General features: G+C 55.1%; 1 protein-coding gene across 2 annotated transcripts in view; it reads right to left on the reverse strand.

Annotated features, from left to right (window-relative positions):
* The window catches only part of MINK1 (misshapen like kinase 1), a 62,017-nt gene that overhangs the window by 27,041 nt on the left and 10,014 nt on the right, over positions 1 to 24,962 (reverse strand). For both annotated transcript variants that reach the window (XM_066593843.1, XM_066593842.1), the window contains exons 2-12: positions 9,087 to 9,152; positions 4,791 to 4,847; positions 4,553 to 4,678; positions 3,872 to 3,982; positions 3,642 to 3,732; positions 3,423 to 3,553; positions 3,274 to 3,328; positions 1,320 to 1,398; positions 756 to 931; positions 450 to 519; positions 136 to 340 (exon numbers count right to left, since the gene is read on the reverse strand). In XM_066593843.1, the coding sequence (XP_066449940.1) occupies positions 136 to 340; positions 450 to 519; positions 756 to 931; positions 1,320 to 1,398; positions 3,274 to 3,328; positions 3,423 to 3,553; positions 3,642 to 3,732; positions 3,872 to 3,982; positions 4,553 to 4,678; positions 4,791 to 4,847; positions 9,087 to 9,152 (1,167 nt within the window). The remainder of the gene's footprint in view (positions 1 to 135; positions 341 to 449; positions 520 to 755; positions 932 to 1,319; positions 1,399 to 3,273; positions 3,329 to 3,422; positions 3,554 to 3,641; positions 3,733 to 3,871; positions 3,983 to 4,552; positions 4,679 to 4,790; positions 4,848 to 9,086; positions 9,153 to 24,962) is intronic.

The raw sequence follows: 24,962 nt of genomic DNA on the forward strand, positions 1-24,962 counted from the left end.
AAGGTTCCCAATGTCACACCAATCAGGGTATACTGGGGGTAGTAAGTGGCAGAACACCACTACCTCAGCAAGGGAAAGACTTTCAGTTTGGGCTGGAACACAGTGACCACATCTATCCAAGCCCCTTCCACCTACCTCCTCCACGCGCCTGCGCTCCTCCTTTTGCTCTTCGATGCGTCTCTGGCGCTCATGCAGCAGCTGCTTGATGTGCGCCTCGGAGTCGCGGTGCTGAGGTCCCATCTGCTGCTGTTTCAGAGCTTCAGAGTTACTTTTGTTCTCCTGCTGCAGCCTCAGGAACTCACGTCTGAGCGTGGACTCGCCGGGCACGTTCATGATGGAGCTAGAAAGATGGGGGATATACTCAGGGATTTTGGAAAAAGGAGCCTTGTGTCGCCATGGAACGGCCACAAGGTGGTGCCAGCGAGTTGATGCGAGGTGCACGCCCTTACCTGGGCTCCCCTTCCTCCACGTGATTCTCCTCCTCATCCTCGCTGCCGCTATATTCGTATTCAGTCTCATCTGTGCATGGAAATAGGGAGGGGGGTGGGGTGGAAGAATACTCATAACATGTCAGTAGCAATTTCAGAAAGAGGTTCTGCAGCAGCTGGCATGCAGAAGAAGGTATAACGTACCACGACTGTGACCTCATAGTACCGTGATCTTTTGTATCTACTTGGCCACAGAACTTGTCATAATGTACAGCAGGGGGTGCATTATGTCACAGGGTATATAGGAGGCCTCTCCCGCGGACGTACCTTTCTCCACGCGCTTCTTCCGGGACCGGTCGATGTGATCCTTCAGCTGGATCCTGACCTGCCTTTCGGTGGGCTGGTCCCTAATAAAGGGGTACTTCAGGAGCTGCTCGGTGGGCGGGCGGTTCATGTAGTTCTTGATCAGGCAGGTGTCAATGAAGTCGATGAATTTCTTGGACCTACAGGAGGGGAAAAAAAAAACGTAACTGGACCCGCGAACGTGCATGTCGTTCATTATCAATCCTCTGAACGCAGCCAGCAGTATAAAGCATGGTGCGTTTTCTTTTATTGTGTATTCTGGTTGCCGTGGCTACACCTAGTCTATGTAAATCCATAATAGATACAGTATAAAAGCACATCACTGATTTGTATCCATATCAGTCACTAGCTGGTGGGCTGTATATGGGGAGTAGGGCTGTGTAGCGGGAGTAGTTGGTCATGTGACACGGGAGAGGATTTGGGCCGTCTCTGTTTATTTAGCAAGGAATTAATGCGATCCTGTATTATTTCCCATGTGGTCGGCATTATACGGCTTTGCAGCGATTAGCACAGTAATTAGACACTTACCACTTCTTGGATTTGAGTTTCGGGGGAGGGTTCCTGGGGATGAGGAATAAAGCTCTCATCGGATGCATGTCGCACAGCGCTGCGGAAAGAGCGAGGAGAGGACGTGAGGAAACATACAAGACGCCCAACAGATGCCACGGACATAATTAGCCAACGAACAGCATTCTATACGGCACCAGCAGCGGCGACCACAGGGTGATGGAGGCAGGGAACCAGTGATCTAACTAATGTGAGTAGAGTATAGACCAGAGGCCGAGGGCGCACGCACCCCCAGCCGGCACCAGAGGCCGAGGGCGCGCGCACCCCCACCCGGCACCAGAGGCCGAAGGCGCGCGCACCCCCACCCGGCACCAGAGGCCGAAGGCGCGCGCACCCCCACCCGGCACCAGAGGCCGAGGGCGCGCGCACCCCCACCCGGCACCAGAGGCCGAGGGCGCGCGCACCCCCACCCGGCACCAGAGGCCGAGGGCGCGCGCACCCCCACCCGGCACCAGAGGCCGAGCGCGCGCGCACCCCCACCCGGCACCAGAGGCCGAGCGCGCGCGCACCCCCACCCGGCACCAGAGGCCGAGCGCGCGCGCACCCCCACCCGGCACCAGAGGCCGAGCGCGCGCGCACCCCCACCCGGCACCAGAGGCCGAGCGCGCGCGCACCCCCACCCGGCACCAGAGGCCGAGCGCGTGCGCACCCCCACCCGGCACCAGAGGCCGAGCGCGCGCGCACCCCCACCCGGCACCAGAGGCCGAGCGCGCGCGCACCCCCACCCGGCACCAGAGGCCGAGCGCGCGCACCCCCACCCGGCACCAGAGGCCGAGCGCGCGCGCACCCCCACCCGGCACCAGAGGCCGAGCGTGCACACACCCAACCATTAGAGGCCAAGTGTACAAACAACATATCAATTACAACCGAAGGTCAAGTGTGTAGAGAACCAATCATCACCAAAAGTACAGACAGCCAATTGGCCAATTACAAACAATCATGCAATTACCAGAGGCCAAGTGGACTGAGAACGAGTCAACATGCACCAGGGGCCAAGTGTATAGACAACATCTCAATCATCACACTAGGATGACTACGGACAACCAAGCGTACAGAAAACCCACAAATCGTCAGCAGAGGGCGGGTGTACAAACAACCAATCACCAGCAGAGGGCGGGTGTACAAACAACCAATCACCAGCAGAGGGCGGGTGTACAAACAACCAATCACCAGCAGCAGAGGGCGGGTGTACAAACACCCAATCATCACCAGCAGAGGGCGGGTGTACAAACAACCAATCATCACCAGCAGAGGGCGGGTGTACAAACAACCAATCATCACCAGCAGAGGGCGGGTGTACAAACAACCAATCATCACCAGCAGAGGGCGGGTGTACAAACAACCAATCATCACCAGCAGAGGGCGGGTGTACAAACAACCAATCATCATCAGCAGAGGGCGGGTGTACAAACAACCAATCATCATCAGCAGGGGGCGGCTGTAAAAACAACCAATCATCATCAGCAGAGGGCAGCTGTAAAAACAACCAATCATCATCAGTAGAGGGCGGGTGTAAAAACAACCAATCATCATCAGTAGAGGCTGGGAGTACAAACAACCAATCACCAGTAGAGGGCGGGTGTACAAACAACCAGTCACCAGTAGAGGGCGGGTGTACAAACAACCAATCAGTAGAGGGCGGGTGTAAAAATAAACCAATCATCAGTAGAGGGCGGATGTACAAACAACCAATCACCAGTAGAGGGCGGGTGTACAAACAACCAATCACCAGTAGAGGGCGGGTGTACAAACAACCAATCATCATCAGTAGAGGGCGAGTGTACAAACAACCAATCATCATCAGTAGACCGCTTCCCAAATTAACACACATTGTAAAAACAAATTAATTACTACTCTGCTTTCCCGTAAAACAACAACTGGGGGTATAATGTACAGGGACTGTAATAACACTCACGTGGTGCGCCTTCTGCCATCTCTATAGCGGTGATGCCCAGAGACCAAATGTCACTCTGAAGAGAGAGGGGGAAAAGGTTACAACTGAGGGCGACACAGACGGAAGGGCATCAAGAGCCGCCCGGCACACAGAACGCCCGCAGCTCTTACCCTGTAGTCATATGTGGCATCCGGGTTTTCGTCACAAGCGATGACCTCTGGCGCCATCCAGTAGGGGGTCCCTATGAAGGTGTTTCTCCTCCCAACTGTGCGGTCCAGCTGGGCGCTCACTCCGAAATCAACTACAAGAAAAGTGCAAAGTGTGGGGTAAGAAAAAGGGCAGCTGAGATCCCACGAGGACGGCAGCGCCCGCCGCCTCAGACTACTCACCCAGCTTCACCTCGGCGTTCTCCGTCAGCAGCACGTTCTGCCCTTTGATGTCACGGTGGATGACTTTGTGAGCGTGGAGGTGGGAGAGGCCCTGTGGACAACACGAAGGGTTAATAGGACAGGAAGATGCGCTCATGGGAAATATAGGCAATCACTGAAGGTTAGAAGCCGCCGGTCTGCAGGAAGGTGACAGACTGCTCCCCCCGACTGCAGAGGCGTCCTCCGCTCACCCGCAGGATTTCCCGACAGATGTAGGCAATGCAGTCCTCCTTCAGAGCGTTCCCTTTGGTGTTCTTCACCAGATCCGTCACCGATCCGGCTCCGCAGAACTCCATCACCAGCTGCCGGGGCACACAGAGGAACAGTCAAAAGGTCCTGACTCACCCCCATTAGTCACAGCACATCCCACCCTCCAAATTTTCACCAGTAATCAAAGCAGATCACTTCTCTCAGGTAGTTGCAAATATTGTACTCCGGCATTTCCCCAGTAGTCACAGCAGAGCCCTTCCCCCTAGTAGCCGCAGCGGAGTCCCTGCACAGGTATTTCCCTAGTAATCACAGCAGAGCCCATTCACCCACATTTTGCCCATTAGTCACAGCAGAGCCCATTCACCCACATTTTGCCCATTAGTCAGAGCAGAGCCCATTCACCCACATTTTGCCCATTAGTCACAGCAGATCCCATCTCCTCCTCATTTCCCCAGTAGTGACAGCAGAGCCCTATCAACATATTCCATGCCGATTCCCAAATCTCCGGATCCAGTAGTCTGTGAGTGAAGGGAGGAACACAACTATCCTACTTCCTACTCCTACCACGAGCCTCCTGCTGGTCAGACACATGTAACAGCAGCTGCATCTACCTGCATCTACCTACCTGCTCCTGCACGGACAATCTAACTGCAGATTCTCACCCAGAGCTGGTCGTCGTTGCCCGGCGGGCTCTTCTTGATAAAGGCCCCATAATACGTTGCAATGTTCCGGTGGTGGGAATACTTCTTCAGCATGTTAATCTCCTGCTTGATCTCCTCCTCTTCATCCTGCGGAAAGAAAACACAAAATACAGCAAGAGGCCAAACTGTCACGATCTGGTCTGCTGCATCAATATAGCCCCCCCCCCCATCCCAAAGTATCAGCAAACAGATCCCTCACCTCAGTGACATCCATGACTTTGATAGCGGCGAGCTGACCAGTCTTAACATGACGGCCCTAGGAAGAACGATAGAGAAGACATTGGTCATTATATGTACATGTGTGAGGGGTGTCAATACTTAGAGGTTACACGGGGCGAGACAGGGCAGATCCATAGCCCCCATCTGTATACATATCACCCTGCAGGGGGAGGGGCACACTCATAGCCCCCTTCTGTATATATCACCCTGCAGGGGGAGGGGCAGACTCATAGCCCCCTTCTGTATATATCACCCTGCAGGAGGAGGAGCAGACTCATATCCCCCTTCTGTATATATCACCCTGCAGGGGGAGGAGCAGACTCATAGCCCCCTTCTGTATATATCACCCTGCAGGAGGAGGAGCAGACTCATAGCCCCTTCTGTATATATCACCCTGCAGGAGGAGGAGCAGACTCATAGCCCCCTTCTGTATATATCACCCTGCAGGGGGAGGAGCAGACTCATAGCCCCCTTCTGTATATGTCACCCTGCAGGGGGAGGAGCAGACTCATAGTCCCCTTCTGTATATATCACCCTGCAGGAGGAGGGGCAGACTCATATTCCCCTTCTGTATATATCACCCTGCAGGGGGAGGAGCAGACTCATAGCTCCCTTCTGTATATATCACCCTGCAGGAGGAGGAGCAGACTCATAGCTCTCTTCTGTATATATCGCCCTGCAGAGGGAAGAGTAGGCTCATAGCCCCCTTCTGTATATATCACCCTGCAGGAGGAGGAGCAGACTCATAGCTCCCTTCTGTATATATCACCCTGCAGGGGGAGGAGCAGACTCATAGCTTCCTTCTGTATATATATCACCCTGCAGGAGGAGGAGCAGACTCATAGCCCCCTTCTGTATATATCACCCTGCAGGAGGAGGAGCAGACTCATAGCCCCCTTCTGTATATATCACCCTGCAAGAGGAGCAGACTCAAAGCTCCCTTCTGTATATATCACCCTGCAGAAGGAGGGGCAGACTCCTAGCCCCCTTCTGTATATATCGCCCTGGAGGGGGAGGAGCAGACTCCTAGCTCCCCTCTGTATATATCACCCTGCAGAGGGAGGAGCAGACTTATAGCCCCCTTGTGTATATATCGCCCTGCAGAGGGAGGAGCAGACTCATAGCCCCCTTCTGTATATATCACCCTGCAGGAGGAGGAGCAGACTCATAGCCCCCTTCTGTATATATCACCCTGCAGGAGGAGGAGCAGACTCATAGCCCCCTTCTGTATATATCGCCCTGGAGGGGGAGGAGCAGACTCATAGCCCCCTTCTGTATATATATCACCCTGCAGGAGGAGGAGCAGACTCATAGCCCCCTTCTGTATATATCACCCTGCAGGGGGAGGGGCAGACTCATAGCTCCCTTCTGCATCTATCACCCTGCAGGAGGAGGAGCAGACTCATATCCCCCTTCTGTATATATCACCCTGCAGACTCATAGCTCCCTTCTGTATATATCACCCTGCAGGAGGAGGAGCAGACTCATATCCCTCTTCTGTATATATCACCCTGCAGGGGGTGGGGCAGACTCATAGCTCCCTTCTGTATATATCACCCTGCAGGAGGAGGAGCAGACTCATATCCCTCTTCTGTATATATCACCCTGCAGGGGGTGGGGCAGACTCATAGCCCCCTTCTGTATATATCACCCTGCAGGAGGAGCAGACTCATAGCCCCCTTCTGTATATATCACCCTGCAGGAGGAGGAGCAGACTCATAGCCCCCTTCTGTATATATCACCCTGCAGGAGGAGGAGCAGACTCATAGCTCCCTTCTGTATAGATCACCCTGCAGGGGGAGGAGCACAAAGTCACAGAAACAGACATTTAGCCCCTCCCTATTAAGGGCACCTCTGTGTACTGTATGTGCACGCAGGTACAAAATGCCAGGATAAGTCTTAGACCATTTTCCTGTTCTTGCACATCATTTTCTGTTGCCATGGGAATGAGCGCTACAATAATACTCCCCCGCTCATTCTCCTAATAACGCCCCCTCTGTTTCCGTCTCTCTCACCCACAATCCCCCTCCCCCTCCTCTCCGTGTGCCGTCTGCTTACTCTGCATTTTTTTCCTCTAGGTTTGCAGGCTGGCACTGCCAGTACAACAAGCGCTGACGACGGGCAGCCGAACGGTTATGAAGTAGCGACATCTTCCAGGAGAGGCCGGGCAGTGATAGAAAATACTGAGACCAGGGAGGCCGGCGGGGGAGCGGTGGGGGTGTGAAGGCAAGTGAGGAAGAGGAGTAAACAGCGGGGGAACGCAACCAGCAGTACGGTGTACATGGGGACAACAGCGAGCAGCGAGGACAGCAGGATTCTACCAGGAGAAGGGGCAGCAGCGGGCAGAGAATTGGGCGCTCAAAAGCAAGCAAACCAGAGAAGCAGCCAATGAGGAGCAGACAGCAGGCAACGATTGGGATTGGTGGAGTAGTGGGTATGAGCAATACACAGCCGGCGTTAGTGTGGGGAGAGCAAGGAGACGGGGAGCAGGAAGAGGAGCCGAAAGCGAGGAGACGGGGAGCAGGAAGAGGAGCCGAAAGCGAGGAGACGGGGAGCAGGAAGAGGAGCCGAAAGCGAGGAGCAGGAAGAGGAGCCGAAAGCGAGGAGCAGGAAGAGGAGCCGAAAGCGAGGAGCAGGAAGAGGAGCCGAAAGCGAGGAGCAGGAAGAGGAGCCGAAAGCGAGGAGCAGGAAGAGGAGCCGAAAGCGAGGAGCAGGAAGAGGAGCCGAAAGCGAGGAGCAGGAAGAGGAGCCGAAAGCGAGGAGACGGGGAGCAGGAAGAGGAGCCGAAAGCGAGGAGACGGGGAGCAGGAAGAGGAGCCGAAAGCGAGGAGACGGGGAGCAGGAAGAGGAGCCGAAAGCGAGGAGACGGGGAGCAGGAAGAGGAGCCGAAAGCGAGGAGACGGGGAGCAGGAAGAGGAGCCGAAAGCGAGGAGACGGGGAGCAGGAAGAGGAGCCGAAAGCGAGGAGACGGGGAGCAGGAAGAGGAGCCGAAAGCGAGGAGACGGGGAGCAGGAAGAGGAGCCGAAAGCGAGGAGACGGGGAGCAGGAAGAGGAGCCGAAAGCGAGGAGACGGGGAGCAGGAAGAGGAGCCGAAAGCGAGGAGACGGGGAGCAGGAAGAGGAGCCGAAAGCGAGGAGACGGGGAGCAGGAAGAGGAGCCGAAAGCGAGGAGACGGGGAGCAGGAAGAGGAGCCGAAAGCGAGGAGACGGGGAGCAGGAAGAGGAGCCGAAAGCGAGGAGACGGGGAGCAGGAAGAGGAGCCGAAAGCGAGGAGACGGGGAGCAGGAAGAGGAGCCGAAAGCGAGGAGACGGGGAGCAGGAAGAGGAGCCGAAAGCGAGGAGACGGGGAGCAGGAAGAGGAGCCGAAAGCGAGGAGACGGGGAGCAGGAAGAGGAGCCGAAAGCGAGGAGACGGGGAGCAGGAAGAGGAGCCGAAAGCGAGGAGACGGGGAGCAGGAAGAGGAGCCGAAAGCGAGGAGACGGGGAGCAGGAAGAGGAGCCGAAAGCGAGGAGACGGGGAGCAGGAAGAGGAGCCGAAAGCGAGGAGACGGGGAGCAGGAAGAGGAGCCGAAAGCGAGGAGACGGGGAGCAGGAAGAGGAGCCGAAAGCGAGGAGACGGGGAGCAGGAGGAGCCGAAAGCGAGGAGACGGGGAGCAGGAGGAGCCGAAAGCGAGGAGACGGGGAGCAGGAGGAGCCGAAAGCGAGGAGACGGGGAGCAGGAGGAGCCGAAAGCGAGGAGACGGGGAGCAGGAGGAGCCGAAAGCGAGGAGACGGGAGCAGGAGGAGCCGAAAGCGAGGAGACGGGAGCAGGAGGAGCCGAAAGCGAGGAGACGGGAGCAGGAGGAGCCGAAAGCGAGGAGACGGGAGCAGGAGGAGCCGAAAGCGAGGAGACGGGAGCAGGAGGAGCCGAAAGCGAGGAGACGGGAGCAGGAGGAGCCGAAAGCGAGGAGACGGGAGCAGGAGGAGCCGAAAGCGAGGAGACGGGAGCAGGAGGAGCCGAAAGTAAGGAGACGGGAGCAGGAGGAGCCGAAAGCAAGGAGACGGGAGCAGGAGGAGCCGAAAGCAAGGTGGAGGGGAGCAGGAGGAGCCGAAAGCAAGGAGAAGGGAGCAGTAGGAGCAGAAAGCATTGAGAAGAGAACAGTAGAAGGCAAGATCAAGTAGTAGCGAGCGAGAAGACATTAAAAGGGGCATTCCCATTTGAGCAACTTAAGACTGAGACAGGAATACGATTTTCAGAAGTAGGAAGCAGCAGGAGCAGTCCGTATTGAGTCAGTTTACCTTATACACTTGCCCGTATGTCCCATTTCCGACCACTTCAACAAGTTCAAAGATTCCTGCAGGATCCTGGAAAACAGATTAGAGAGAGACATGAGGAGACAAAGATGCAGGAAAGTGTCCTCCCGGCAGTAATCAGACCCTGCGGCCGTGACCTTGTCTGTTGGGGGTACAGAGAAAGCTTAGTGTAGGGCTGTATTTACACAGCCGACAACTCGCATCACACGGCCCCCCCTGTTGGTGTACAATGTGCGAGACGCTGCAAGTCCTAATCTCTTGTGTGAATTGCATAAAAGTAGGACCTGCTTCCGTTTTTCCATCTCGCACTATTGGTGAGAGGAGACACGCCAACAATGCATAAATTCATTGCATGAGTTCTGTGTGTCGGGGAAATGCACGGACCTCGCGCAAAACATTAGGTGTAAGGCGATCAGCAGAGCGGAGAACACAGGACAGCGATGAGGAGAGCCTTATGGAGGAGTGTCAGGACTGTAAATTGTATTCTATGTTTGACAGACAGCTGGTGCAGCAACCAGCACAGAGTCAGAGGCACAGTGACTGGCACAGTGTGCGACGGTGCAATCACTGGCACAGGGTCGGAGGCACAGTGACTAGCGCAGAGTCAGAGGCGGCAGCGGTGCAGTCACTGGCACAGTGTGCGACGGTGCAATCACTGGCACAGGGTCGAAGGCACAGTGACTGGCACAGTGTGCGGCGGTGCTATCACTGGCACAGGGTCGGAGGCACAGTGACTGGCACAGTGTGCGGCGGTGCAATCACTGGTACAGGGTCGGAGGCACAGTGACTGGCACAGTGTGCGGTGGTGCAATCACTGGCACAGGGTCGGATGCACAGTGACTAGCGCAGAGTCAGAGGCGGCAGCGGCGCAGTCACTGGCACAGTGTGCAGCGGTGCAGTCACTGGCACAGGGTGCGACGGTGCAGTCACTGGCACAGGGTGCGACGGTGCAATCACTGGCACAGGGTGCGACGGTGCAATCACTGGCACAGGGTGCGACGGTGCAATCACTGGCACAGGGTGCGACGGTGCAATCACTGGCACAGGGTGCGACGGTGCAATCACTGGCACAGGGTGCGGCGGTGCAATCACTGGCACAGGGTGCGGCGGTGCAATCACTGGCACAGGGTGCGGCGGTGCAATCACTGGCACAGGGTGCGGCGGTGCAATCACTGGCACAGGGTGCGGCGGTGCAATCACTGGCACAGGGTGCGGCGGTGCAATCACTGGCACAGGGTGCGGCGGTGCAATCACTGGCACAGGGTGCGGCGGTGCAATCACTGGCACAGGGTGCGGCGGTGCAATCACTGGCACAGGGTCGGATGCACCGTGACTAGCGCAGAGTCAGAGGCGACAGCGGCGCAGTCACTGGCACAGTGTGCGGCGGTGCAATCACTGGCACAGGGTTGAAGGCGGCGGTGCAGCGACCTGACAAGATAAGTCTGGCTGCTGCGGTCAGGTTGGATTGGAGAGGGGAGAGTTTAGCGAGAAGACCGATGAGTAGTGAGCTGCAGTAATCAAGCCAAGAGTGTAAAGAAGACTGAAGACCCAACCCAGAGGACCCCAACTGCAAATGGAAGAGCGGTAGAGCCGAAGGATACACTGCACGGGCGGTCAGAGAGGCAGGAGGACCACCAGGAGAGCAGAGAGTCCTGAGAGCCGACAGAGAGGAGCTTTGGTGATCTGTGGTATCAAACGCCGCAGAGATCGGAGGATCAGTGCAGGACGGTCGCCGTTCAGAGGATGGCTTACCCTCTAGTAAGAGTGGTTTCTGTAGAATGTAGAGAGCACCAGACTGTAAGGGGTTAATGAGCGTTATCTGAGAGAGCGCTTATAGGGCGAGAGCGGACCAGACCATCCAGGAGATGACAGATGAAGAGAGCGTGCTTATAGGGCGAGAGCAGCCCAGACCATCCAGGAGATGACAGATGAAGAGAGCGCTTATAGGGCGAGAGCGGACCAGACCATCCAGGAGATGACAGGTGAACAGATTAGACGGTTGGCAGCACCAAAGGTTTCTTTAGTAATGGGGATATGACAGCGTGTTTATAGCAGGAGGGATAACATGGCAGGTATACAGGTGTAATATCTACAATATCATCCTGCTGTAGGGGGAATCATCGCCCAACATTCGTTAGAACGATCAAAAGTGAGCGATTGTTGTGCTTTTAAAGACGGGCGTTTTCACCTAACATAAATGGCGGCAGCGTCCGGCGTTAGATCGCTGGGCAGCATTAGATAATTGAGCGATGGTTTGTTTGACGGCGCGGGCATTTAGTGAAGGGAAGAAGAGCTGCTTAGTATCGTGACGATGGCGGCCGCGCTCATCTGGTCTTCATAGAAACCGGCTGTCTGATATAAGAGTAACGTAAGCCGCCAATTACAGCACAAAAAAATGGGCTGAAAAGCCCCCCCCCCCCCTCGACCGATACTGGAGTGAGGAAAAAACTAAAAACCTCAATACTCATTTGTCAGCCGGCGTCTGTGTCCCCGGCGGTACGGCCAGCTGCTGCAGTCTTCTCCCCGGCTTGCTTTTGAAATTCCCGCCGTGAGTGCTGTGATTGGATCGAGCGCCGGCCAATCCCAGCGGGCGCTTGATAAACCAATCACATCCATTCAGAGATGTCATTCTGAATGGCTGTGATTAGTTTATCGAGCGCCGGCTGTGATTGGCCGGCACTCGATCCAATCACAGGGCTGACAGTGGGGATTTCAAAAGCAAGCCGGGGAGAAGACTGCGGGGAGGCGCCGGCTGACAGGGGAGTACGGCTCGTTTTTGTTTACCTAGTACATACTCGGGTATAGCTCGGCTTATACTCCAGTCAAGAAGTCTTACCCATCTTTTGTGGTAAACCTTATTGACTCGGGTGGGCTAATACTCGAGTATATACGGTATATGGAAGACGCCAGCTAAACGGCTGAACGATGTCATTTTGACCAAACGAAAAGTGAACTGCCGAACGATGGATTCTAAGCCAACTGAAAGACAACGATGAACGAACAGGTAACGAAAAAGGCACGACGGGCGCGATTACACACAGCGACTATCGCTCAAAAGACGGCTTTGATGTACACACACTGCTGCACAGTCAGGGGGCGGACAGGAGTGTGTGTGTATGTATGTGTGTATATATATATATATATATATACACACATATATATATATATATATATACATATATATACACATACATACACACACACACACACGTCTGTCTTCCCCCGACTGTGCAGCAGTGTGTATGTGTATATACACACACATATATATATACACACACACACACACACACACGAACAGTCAGGGGAGAATACAGCAGTGTAATATACTATATTCTTCACCCCCAGTGAAATATATACTGCTCCACAGTCAAAGTAGAATACAGGAGTGTAATGCAGGTGTGCACTAGGTAATAACACACAGGTGGCGGATACAGGTATGTACTATATAATCCTCCCCTCATCCAGATGAGTAGGAGGACATGGAGCTTTCCTATGTTGACAGGTAATATATATAATCACCAGCAGCCGAGGCACTGGAGGATACAGGTGTGTTATATAGTTAGAAAGTAGTTACACCTCCAATGACACAACACAGGACCTTCATCAGGATTGACTCATGTGGAGATGCACTATATACAGGGCCATTACAGGTGTGTAATAAAATAGTACGCCCTAGTGAGGGGGAGGATGCAAGTATGTTATGTAGGACAAGCCTCCACACCCTGGTGTAATATATACAGTGAGGGAGGGGAATCCTACACCTATATCCTCCCGACTGGTGTATAGTATATATTATAGCAGGAGAAGGAGGGGTTATTTACACCAAACAGGGGGGGCTACAGACGTATGATATAATTAACCCCCCGCCCGCCCCCTTCCTCTGCTAGAATACATACTATACACCAGTCAGGTGAGCCTACAGGCCTCCTTCACACGGGCGACAGTCACGTTGCTACACATCACATGTGAAGCCGTGCTTTCCTACAGGTTCCTTCACACGTCCCATGCTATAACCCGGCGATATGCCCGTGAGGTCTTGTAGCCCACGTCTCCCTATGGAGCCTTCCTCTCTGTTGCATCGCATGTAATTGGGATTTTCATGCGCTGCACTTTGACTGCAGACAATCCTAGTGTCAGAGCGCTGATGTACGGCCGGGCTGCAGGGGACATTAAACACCACACATCAGCTCAGAAGCGCTGTCCGCCGCCGCAGCGGCTTCCTCTCGGCCCCCGCAGCGGCTTCCTCTCGGCCCCCGCACTATTCTCCTTCATCTGTTCTGGCCGGGGATTGAAAAATCCCCTCCTCCTGGAAGCGCTGGCTGTGATTGCCTGACACTTAGCCAATCACAGCCAGTGATCAATGAACCAATCACAGCCATTTATCGAGCACTGGCTAAGCGTCAGCCAATCACAGCCAGTGCTTCCAGGAGGCGGGGAATTTTCATCCCCGGCCAGAGAAGATGCAGCGGAGCCCCGGACGTTTCTGAGGTGAAGGGTACTTTAAAAAAAAATTAAAATTCAGCAGTTAGGACTTATTTTCGGGGTAGGGCTTACATGCGATTTTCTTGTGGCGATGCCGTGTCGCCTGTGTGAAGGAGGCTATAGGTGTATGATATATGACCCCAGCCCACTGTAATACATACTGTACCACCAGTCAGGGAGAGGACACAGGTGAAGGATATAATATCCCCACTCTTTTGCTGTATATACATATTATACACCAGACAGTAGAGTATAAAGATGTAAGATATATGTCCCCACTGTATACACATACTATACACCGGTCGGTGGGGAATACAAGTGTATGATACATGACCTCCCCCCCCTCCCCCACTGTATACACATACTATAAACCAGTCGGTGGGGAATACAGGTGTATGATACATGACCTCCCCTCCCCCACTGTATACACATACTATACACCAGTCAGCGGGGAATACAGGTGTATGATATGTGACCCCCCCCCTCCCCCACTGTATACACATACTATACACTGGTCAGCAGGAAATACAGGTGTATGATACTTGGCCCCCCTCCCCCACTGTATACACATACTATACACCAGTCAGCGGGGAATACAGGTGTATGATATATGAGCTACCGCCCCCACTGTATACACATACTTATACACTAATCAGCAGGGGATACAGGTGTATGATATATAAGCTACCGCCCCCACTGTATACACATACTATACACTAGTCAGCAGGGGATACAGGTATATGATATATGACCCTCGCCCCACTCCCCCACTGTATACACATACTATACACCGGTCAGCGGGAGATACAGGTGTATGATATAAGAGCTACCGCCCCCACTGTATACACATACTATGCACTAGTCAGCAGGGGATACAGGTGTATGATATATGACCCTGCTCCCCTCCCCTACTGTATACACATACTATACACTGGTCAGTGGGAGGTACAGGTGTATGATATATGAGCTGCCGCCCCTACTGTATACACATACTAGACACTAGTCAGCAGGGGATACAGGTGTATGATATATGACCCCGTCCCCCTCCCCCACTGTATACACATACAATACACCGGTCAGAGTGAGATACAGGTGTATGATATATGACCCCGCCCACTCTATTGTATACACATACTATACACCAGTCAGCAGGAGATACAGGTGTATGATATATGCGCTACCGCCCCCACTGTCTACACATACTATACACTAGTCAGCAGGGGATACAGGTGTATGACGTATGCGGTACCGCCCCCCTCCCCACTGTATACACATACTATACACGGATCGATGCAGGTGTATGATATATGACCCCACCCACTCATCCATTGTATACACATACTATACACCGGTCAGCGGGAGATACAGGTGTATGATATATGACCCCTCCCACTCTATTGTATACACATACTATACACCAGTCAGCGGGGGATACAGGTATATGATATATGACCCCGCCCACTGATCCATTGTATACACATACTATACCCCGGTCAGTGGGGGATACAGGTGTATGATATATGACCCCGCCCACTCATCCATTGTATACACATACTATACACTGGTCAGTGGGGGATACAGGTGTATGATATATGCGCTACCGCCCCCACTGTATACACAGTGGGTTGATACAGGTGTATGATATATGACCCCGCCCACTCATCCATTGTATACACATACTATACCCCGGTCAGTGGGGGATACAGGTGTATGATATATGACCCCGCCCACTCATCCATTGTATACACATATTATACACTGGTCAGTGGGGGATACAGGTGTATGATATATGCGCTACCGCCCCCACTGTATACACAGTGGGTTGATACAGGTGTATGATATATGACCCCACCCACTCATCCATTGTATACACATACTATACCCTGGTCAGCGGGGGATACAGGTGTATGATACATGACCTCCATCCCCCAGTCTGCACTATTATACAGATCGTCAGGCATATTCAGTCAGACGGATGCTCTCTGTAGCTGCTGGCACATTTCCCACACTGCACTGCAGCACGATGCTTTTCTCTCTGCGGTTTGGGAAATATTAACCCCGTCCTGCCTGTAGTCGGGGGGGGGGGGGGGGGGGATATAGACATGCTAGAATGGTTCACATAAGAGGCGGAGCCATGTAGAAACATCACACGGGACCGCTACAGCCATACAAGTCAGTGCCCAGGAGGGGGCGCTCTCCATGTAACTCTTCATGCCCCCAGCTACAGGGCCCCTGTCCACGGGAATATCCTGCAGCCAGCGGAGGGCCGGAGCCTCGGACAACATGCGGATATCTGTCCCTGGGAAAGCTGGGTGATCGCGGATGTAGGTTGGTTCCAAGAAGAGATCATCCACCCCAAGCCGTAGCCGAGCCGGCAGAAGTCAGAGCCTCCGCAAAACAGCGAGGACCGCAAAGACCCGCAGTACCCAACCGGCCCATTAACGGCCCCGCTCTGAACGTCACTCCCCTCCCCAGTTAAAGCAAGGCTAACCCAATGAGCCTCATTTTCCCCCTGAGGAGTCGCCACAGGCCCCCCTTCAACCCCCCCCCCCTCCTTTCCCAGTAGTCACAGCAGGCCCCCTTCACCTTCCCCAGTAGTCACATCAGGTCCCCTACTCGTGCTCCCTCCCCCCCCAGGTGTCGCGTCAGGCCCCCCTTCATCTCCCCCTTCCCCAGTAGGCACGGCAGGCCCCCTGCTCATGCTCCCTCCTTCTCCCTCCAAAGAGTCGCGTCAGGCCCCCCTTCATCTCCCCCTTCCTCAGTAGTCACAGCAGGTCCCCAGCTCGCGCTCCCTCCCCCACCAACTGAGGAGTCGCAGCAGGCCCCTCGCTCTCACACTTCAACCCCTCCCCCCCCCCCGAGAAGTCGCAGCAGGCCCCCAGCTCTCACTCCCACCTTCCCGACGAGTAGCGGCCGCCCCCCCCCCTGCTCTTACTTCCCCCGAGGAGTCGCAGAAAGACCCTTGCTCTCACTCCCCCCCCCCCCCAAAGGAGTTGCACCAGGCCCCCTGCTTTTAACCCCCCCACCCCGAAGAGTCACAGCATGTGTCCTGCTCTCACCTTTCCCCTCCCCGAGGAGTCGCAGCAGGCCCCCTGCTTTAAACCCCCTCCCCCTATGAAGGACACAGCAGGCCTCCTGCTTTAACCCCCCTCCCCCTATGAAGGACACAGCAGGCCTCCTGCTCTCACCTTTCCCCTCCCCGAGGAGTCTCGGCAGGCCCCCTGCTCTTACTCCCCCTCCCTCCCCGAGGAGTCGCGGCAGGCCCCCTGCTCTTACCCCCCCCCCCCCCCGAGGAGTCGCGGCAGGCCCCCTGCTCTTAGTCCCCCCCCCCCCCCCCGAGGAGTCGCGGCAGGCCCCCTGCTCTTACTCCCCCCCCCCCCCGAGGAGTCGCAGCAGGCCCCCTGCTCTTACTCCCCCCCTCCCCGAGGAGTTGCGGTAGGCCCCCTGCTCTTACTCCCCCCCTCCCCGAGGAGTTGCGGCAGGCCCCCTGCTCTTACTCCCCCCCCCCTCCCCGAGGAGTCGCGGCAGGCCCCCTGCTCTTACTCCCCCCCCCTCCCCGAGGAGTCGCGGCAGGCCCCCTGCTCTTACTCCCCCCCTCCCCGAGGAGTTGCGGCAGGCCCCCTGCTCTCCCTCAGGCGAGCCAACACAGTCCACAGGACTACTGGCTGGCGGTAACTATGGGTGGTCCGTTGTTTCTCGCCCCCCCCAGATGCAAACCACAGCAGCTCAACAGCCATGGGTAACACGGATCCCACAGGACCCCGCTCATAACTACCAGCACTAACAGGGCCAGTAACCCTGAAGTGGTCAGCGGCTGCTCCGAAATGGCTGATACAAGAGAATGCTGCAGGCGTACTGTCCCTTTAAATGAGCCTTCTTCCATCCAGGCCACGGAATGTCCCCCATTATCACAGCGCTCCTGTGTATTACGGTTAATGCGGCGTGATAATGACGGCGGGGAGGCTGGGAATAGTCCGCGCCGATCCTTACATAAACAGCGAGGCCAGCTGATGTGTCACACGCAATCATACCCCTGCCGGCGCCACCACAAGACGGGGTCCCTATCTGTTCCAATGCTTTTTCAGGATCTCTGCTTGCTGTCAGTCAGTTGACCGAACACATCTCACAGCTGAGGGGTTGTTACAATGTATCCCATCTAGAGAATCCTCTGTGAGGGAAGCACATCAGCGGCACAAGTCTCCCCAGTGTGACAGTTTGTTACAATGTATCAGCGCTCCATCCGTCATAGTGAGGCTGTAGGCAGCTCCCGGACATTGAGGAGACAGACCGCCGTAATGAGAGCGCCCGTCTCACGGTGAGTTTTCAGTCTCCGCTGAAGAAGCTGACAGCTGGCCTTATTGTGCATCGATCTAGGGTTAGGTTATACTCCGGTCACCTCCAGAGCTGAACTCACAATGCACACACCTGATACCTTGCATGAATCAGATCCCGAGTTACAATGTTTATACTCCAATCACATCCAGAGCTGCGTTCACATCTTCCCTCTGCCAGATTCCCTGCAGTCTGAGAGGCAACAATAAGGCAGCGCAGAATTCGGAATGCAGCTCTGGCTGTGACTGGAGTGACAGACACAACATAACGCCGAGTCAGCAGCGCGGTCAACACAGGAAACAACACGACAGCTCTCAAGAAACCGCAAGAAAGACGGTCGTCTAGGGAGTGCGAGACGCTGAGAACGAACCGCGCCGCTCGCCAGCAGGTTGGGGGGTCCATGCGTGAGAAACTCACCGTCTCTTAAAGGGCCGGAATCCAATCTAAAATAAGCCAGATCGCTGCATATGGGAAAGCTCTGCAATGTCCTAATGCTAACTCCAAAACAAGATCTGCTTGCAGTCAGTGAACAGAAAGAGGTGTGAGCAGGAAGAGGCTGAAAGATGAAGGGATAGCATCGTCATCCACGGTTCTGCCATTTCTCATCATTTAAGAACTGTTTCCTCCGTCCCCAGAGGATGTGCCACCAGCGGTGGGGTCTGTGCACGAGACACTGGTGGTCTCTTAAAGGGCCGGTATCCAGTCTAATCTAAATGAAGCCAGATCGTTGTGTAAGGACAACTTCTGCAGGGTTCCAGTGCACAATCTCTGCTTGCTGTCAGTGCATGGAAACCATCAGCGATGTGAGCAAGAGGTGGCAGGATGGAGACAATGGTATTTGCCTTCACTGCGCTTCTAGTGCTCATTATTTTCAAGATCTCCGCTAGCTGTCAGTTAATTGAAACAGTTTCACTTCCTCTCCAGAGGATTTGTTACACCGATCAACGGCAGCAAACTCTCAGCTCTGCCAGAGGGGCCGGTTTTAAACCCCCCAAAAGGCATAAATTACATTTTCTTTCAGGGTGTTTTGGCTGGTTGCCATTTTCAGCTTGCTGTCAGTGAACAGAACAATTCTGAAAACTCCTCCTAGAAGCAGTCCAGCTCACACAGCTGAGGGTTTGCTACAATGTGCCAGTAGACTAAAGACAGCAGCTGCACGATTCTCTCTCATGAGCTCCATGCTAACGGCTATCACACAGACATAGAAACGAACCCTCAGCTGTGTGATTGCAACACGTGAGAGGTGCAGACCATCCGCCTCCCACTTTTCTTGCTGCTCACGCGCTGCAGACCCACATCTGAGGGTTCGTTTCAGTGTGTTCGCGACAGGTGTCAGGATGGTTGTGTACACTGGTACACTGCAGCGAACCTTCAGCGGTGTGCGCAGGACTGACCACAAGCAGTCTTTCTCTTTCCTGGGTCCGTACCAACAAGCGTCACAGACAGACTGAAACGAACCCTCAGCTGTGTGAGCTCCCTTTACACCCCATTTGACCCTTTGCAGAGCCACCTTCGTGGCTGTGCGCCGCCCCCGGATGGCGTAATACGGAACAGCATGTTTGCGCATCAGCTTCCTGCCCCGTCAGTCCTGACACCAGCCGCCGACTACAACTGCACCCAGCTGGAAGTTAGATTGTCAGCTCATCGGGCGAGGCCAGAGACGCAACTCCTCCGTCTGACGGAGAACACGAACCCCATCACTTTCCTGATCACTTCTTTTTAACAACAGTCACCATGACAACCGGCGTCACCGCATGCTCTGGTCGCTATGGTAACAGGGCACCGATTACCGTGTCATTTCCTCAATTTTCATATATAAAAACGGCATTAAGAGGACGAGTGCGGTCGTGCTGGAGGGGCGGTCCCTTATGAAGACACGCCCACATTTGGCCGTTGAGTGTCACACGTGGCCCTAGTAGGGTTTGGGCTTTGATTCCTTCTAGTATTAAAGACCTCTGCTTGCTGTCAGTGCATCAGAAGAAACTATTCATTTCTCACGGCTGAGGGTTTGCTACAATCGTATCTCCTGCCTGACAGTTTGTTACAATGTATCAGCGCAGGTAACACGTCCAGGAGAGATACAACTGTAGCAGACCCTCAGCGGGACAAGTGGGATGGGGTTTCCAGACAGATGACTTGCCATCCATCCCGCAGGCCGCGCAAATGATGACAGATGCTGGAGCTCAGCTGTGATAGGCTAGTGCTGATCTCCTATCCGCAGGTGGGCAGTGGGGGGCGCTGTCTACCCCTACTATGATATAACTGCTGTAGTTTATCATGTTCTATCCTTCCTGTCATGGAAATTCTCTCTCCACCGTTAGCGCGCTTTCTGGTGAGCTGCAGGGTAAAGCATGGCGGGTTGGGGGGATGGTGAGGTGGGAGGATGTTAATATATGTTAATGAGCATGTGTGGTAGGCTCCGCCCATCAGGGAGCCCTCTGACCTATAATGAAGTGAGGGGACCGCCCACATTGGTTCATTTGCATATGTCACTATAGACTCCATATCCATACATGCCTGCCGTATCCAATCCCGCCGTGTGCCATACATGCCTGCCGTATCCAATCCCGCCGCGTGCCATACATGCCTGCCGTATCCAATCCCGCCGCGTGCCATACATGCCTGCCGTATCCAATCCCGCCGCGTGCCATACATGCCTGCCGTATCCAATCCCGCCGCGTGCCATACATGCCTGCCGTATCCAATCCCGCCGCGTGCCATACAGGCCTGCCGTATCCAATCCCGCCACGTGCCATACAGGCCTGCCGTATCCAATCCCGCCGCGTGCCATACAGGCCTGCCGTATCCAATCCCGCCGCGTACCATACAGGCCTGCCGTATCCAATCCCGCCACGTGCCATACAGGCCTGCCGTATCCAATCCCACCGCGTGCCATACAGGCCTGCCGTATCCAATCCCGCCACGTGCCATACAGGCCTGCCGTATCCAATCCCGCCACGTGCCATACAGGCCTGCCGTATCCAATCCCGCCACGTGCCATACAGGCCTGCCGTATCCAATCCCGCCACGTGCCATACAGGCCTGCCGTATCCAATCCCGCCACGTGCCATACAGGCCTGCCGTATCCAATCCCGCCACGTGCCATACAGGCCTGCCGTATCCAATCCCGCCACGTGCCATACAGGCCTGCCGTATCCAATCCCGCCACGTGCCATACAGGCCTGCCGTATCCAATCCCGCCACGTGCCATACAGGCCTGCCGTATCCAATCCCGCCGCGTGCCATACAGGCCTGCCGTATCCAATCCCGCCACGTGCCATACAGGCCTGCCGTATCCAATCCCGCCGCGTGCCATACAGGTCTGCCGTATCCAATCCCGCCGCGTGCCATACAGGTCTGCCGTATCCAATCCCACCACGTGCCATACAGGCCTGCCGTATCCAATCCCGCCACGTGCCATACAGGTCTGCCGTATCCAATCCCGCCGCGTGCCATACAGGTCTGCCGTATCCAATCCCACCGCGTGCCATACATGCCTGCCGTATCCAATCCCGACGCGTGCCATACAGGCCTGCCGTATCCAATCCCACCACGTGCCATACAGGCCTGCCGTATCCAATCCCGCCGCGTGCCATACAGGCCTGCCGTATCCAATCCCACCACGTGCCATACAGGCCTGCCGTATCCAATCCCGCCGCGTGCCATACAGGCCTGCCGTATCCAATCCCGCCGCGTGCCATACAGGCCTGCCTTATCTAATCCCGCCGCGTGCCATACATGCCTGCCGTATCCAATCCCGCCACGTGCCATACAGGCCTGCCGTATCCAATCCCGCCGCGTGCCACACAGGCCTGCCGTATCCAATCCCGCCGCGTGCCATACAGGCCTGCCGTATCCAATCCCGCCGCGTGCCATACAGGCCTGCCGTATCCAATCCCGCCGCGTGCCATACAGGCCTGCCGTATCCAATCCCGCCGCGTGCCATACATGCCTGCCGTATCCAATCCCGCCGCGTGTGACACACAATGTTGAGCTGGATACACCGCTGCTCCCATCCCGGGAGCCACCGCAGGGGACACGGGGGACAGGGGACACGGGGGACAGGGGACAGGGGGGACACGGGACACGGGGGACAGGGGACACGGGGGACAGGGGGGACACGGACGGTGGCGACACGGAGGACCAAGCCGCATCACCCAGACAACTGAGACAAACCCCAGCTGTGAGAAGGCACAGCTCTGCCCCTCCCACTCTCCATGTATCCGCCCGCCGTGCCCAAGTACTCCCTGAGCGCAGGACCCCTACCACCCCCCTCCGGCCGGCAGCCCCCCCTCCCCCCGCACCCTCTGCAGAGCGAGAGAGCAGCTTCACCCCAATGAAATTCGCATTACAATTTCTAGATGAAACCAATGGTAACGATCGCCATAATCATCGTGTCACTGAGTAACGGCTTCATCCTTCATCAGGTCTCATTATCATATAATGCTGTAGTATCAGAGGCCCTTCATGTTACCTCAGCAGTACAGCAGCCAATCACAGCGCAGCTTTCATGTTACCTCAGCAGTACAGCAGCCAATCACAGCGCAGCTTTCACGTTACCTCAGAAATACAGCAGTCAATCATAGCGCAGCTTTCACATGACCTCAGAAATACAGCAGCCAATCATAGCGCAGCTTTCACGTTACCTCAGCAGAACAGCAGCCAATCACAGCGCAGCTTTCACGTTACCTCAGAAATACAGCAGCGAATCATAGCACAGCTTTCACGTTACCTCAGCAGAACAGCAGCCAATCATAGCGCAGCTTTCACGTTACCTCAGCAGTACAGCAGTCAATCATAGCGCAGCTTTCATGTTACCTCAGCAGTACAGCAGCCAATCACAGTGCAGCTTTCGCGTTACCTCGGCAGTACAGCAACCAATCACAGCGCAGCTTTCACGTTACCTTAGCAGCATAAGAAATGAAATCTGAGCTCTGATTGGTTGCTATGGGCAACACACCTTTATGAAAGCTGTCTAAAAGAAAATGTTTCTGTTGCCCATAGCAACCAATCTACCTCAGCAGCATAAGAAATGAAAGTTGCGCTGTGATTCGTTGCTATGGGCAACAGAAACATAACATATATATATATGTATATAAACAGAGTGTCAGCTCCTAGGCCCGGCCCCCTCCTGTGTATATATACAGAGTGTCAGCTCCTAGGCCCGGCCCCCTCCTGTGTGTATATATACAGAGTGTCAGCTCCTAGGCCCGACCCCCTCCTGTGTGTATATATACAGTGTCAGCTCCTAGGCCCGGCCCCCTCCTGTGTGTATATATACAGAGTGTCAGCTCCTAGGCCGGCCCCCTCCTGTGTATATATACAGATTGTCAGCTCCTAGGCCCGGCCCCCTCCTGTGTGTATATATACAGAGTGTCAGCTCCTAGGCCGGCCCTCTCCTGTGTGTATATATACAGAGTGTCAGCTCCTAGGCCGGCCCCCTCCTGTGTGTATATATACAGTGTCAGCTCCTAGGCCCGGCCCCCTCCTGTGTGTATATATACAGTGTCAGCTCCTAGGCCCGGCCCCCTCCTGTGTATATATATACAGAGTGTCAGCTCCTAGGCCGGCCCCCTCCTGTGTGTATATATACAGAGTGTCAGCTCCTAGGCCCGGCCCCCTCCTGTGTGTATATATACAGTGTCAGCTCCTAGGCCCGGGCCCCTCCTGTGTGTATATACAGAGTGTCAGCTCCTAGGCCCGACCCCCTCCTGTGTGTATATATACAGAGTGTCAGCTCCTAGGCCGGCCCCCTCCTGTGTGTATATATACAGTGTCAGCTCCTAGGCCCGGCCCCCTCCTGTGTGTATATATACAGTGTCAGCTCCTAGGCCCGGCCCCCTCCTGTGTATATATATACAGAGTGTCAGCTCCTAGGCCGGCCCCCTCCTGTGTGTATATATACAGAGTGTCAGCTCCTAGGCCCGGCCCCCTCCTGTGTGTATATATACAGTGTCAGCTCCTAGGCCCGGGCCCCTCCTGTGTGTATATACAGAGTGTCAGCTCCTAGGCCCGACCCCCTCCTGTGTGTATATATATACAGAGTGTCAGCTCCTAGGCCCGGCCCCCTCCTGTGTGTATATATACACAGTGTCAGCTCCTAGGCCCGGCCCCCTCCTGTGTGTATATATACAGTGTGTCAGCTCCTAGGCCCGACCCCCTCCTGTGTGTATATATACAGTGTCAGCTCCTAGGCCCGGGCCTCTCCTGTGTGTATATATACAGTGTCAGCTCCTAGGCCCGGCCCCCTCCTGTGTGTATATATACAGAGTGTCAGCTCCTAGGCCCGACCCCCTCCTGTGTGTATATATACAGTGTCAGCTCCTAGGCCCGACCCCCTCCTGTGTGTATATATACAGTGTCAGCTCCTAGGCCCGGGCCTCTCCTGTGTGTATATATACAGTGTCAGCTCCTAGGCCCGGCCCCCTCCTGTGTGTATATATACAAAGTGTCAGCTCCTAGGCCCGGCCCCCTCCTGTGTGTATATATACAGAGTGTCAGCTCCTAGGTCGGCCCCCTCCTGTGTGTATATATACAGAGTGTCAGCTCCTACGCCGACCCCCTCCTGTGTGTATATATACAGAGTGTCAGCTCCTAGGCCCGGCCCCCTCCTGTGTGTATATATACAGAGTGTCAGCTCCCAGGCCCGGGCCCCTCCTGTGTGTATATATACAGAGTGTCAGCTCCTAGGCCCGACCCCCTCCTGTGTGTATATATACAGTGTCAGCTCCTAGGCCGGCCCCCTCCTGTGTGTATATATACAGTGTCAGCTCCTAGGCCGGCCCCCTCCTGTGTGTACATATACAGAGTGTCAGCTCCTAGGCCCGGCCCCCTCCTGTGTGTATATATACAGTGTCAGCTCCTAGGCCGGCCCCCTCCTGTGTGTATACATACAGAGTGTCAGCTCCTAGGCCCGGCCCCCTCCTGTGTGTATACATACAGAGTGTCAGCTCCTAGGCCGGCCCCCTCCTGTGTGTATACATACAGAGGATCAGCTCCTAGGCCAGGCCCCCTCCTGTGTGTATACATACAGAGTGTCAGCTCCTA

The sequence above is a fragment of the Eleutherodactylus coqui genome, chromosome 2 (genome assembly GCF_035609145.1).
Source record: "Eleutherodactylus coqui strain aEleCoq1 chromosome 2, aEleCoq1.hap1, whole genome shotgun sequence".
NCBI classification, from domain to species: Eukaryota; Metazoa; Chordata; class Amphibia; order Anura; family Eleutherodactylidae; genus Eleutherodactylus; species Eleutherodactylus coqui.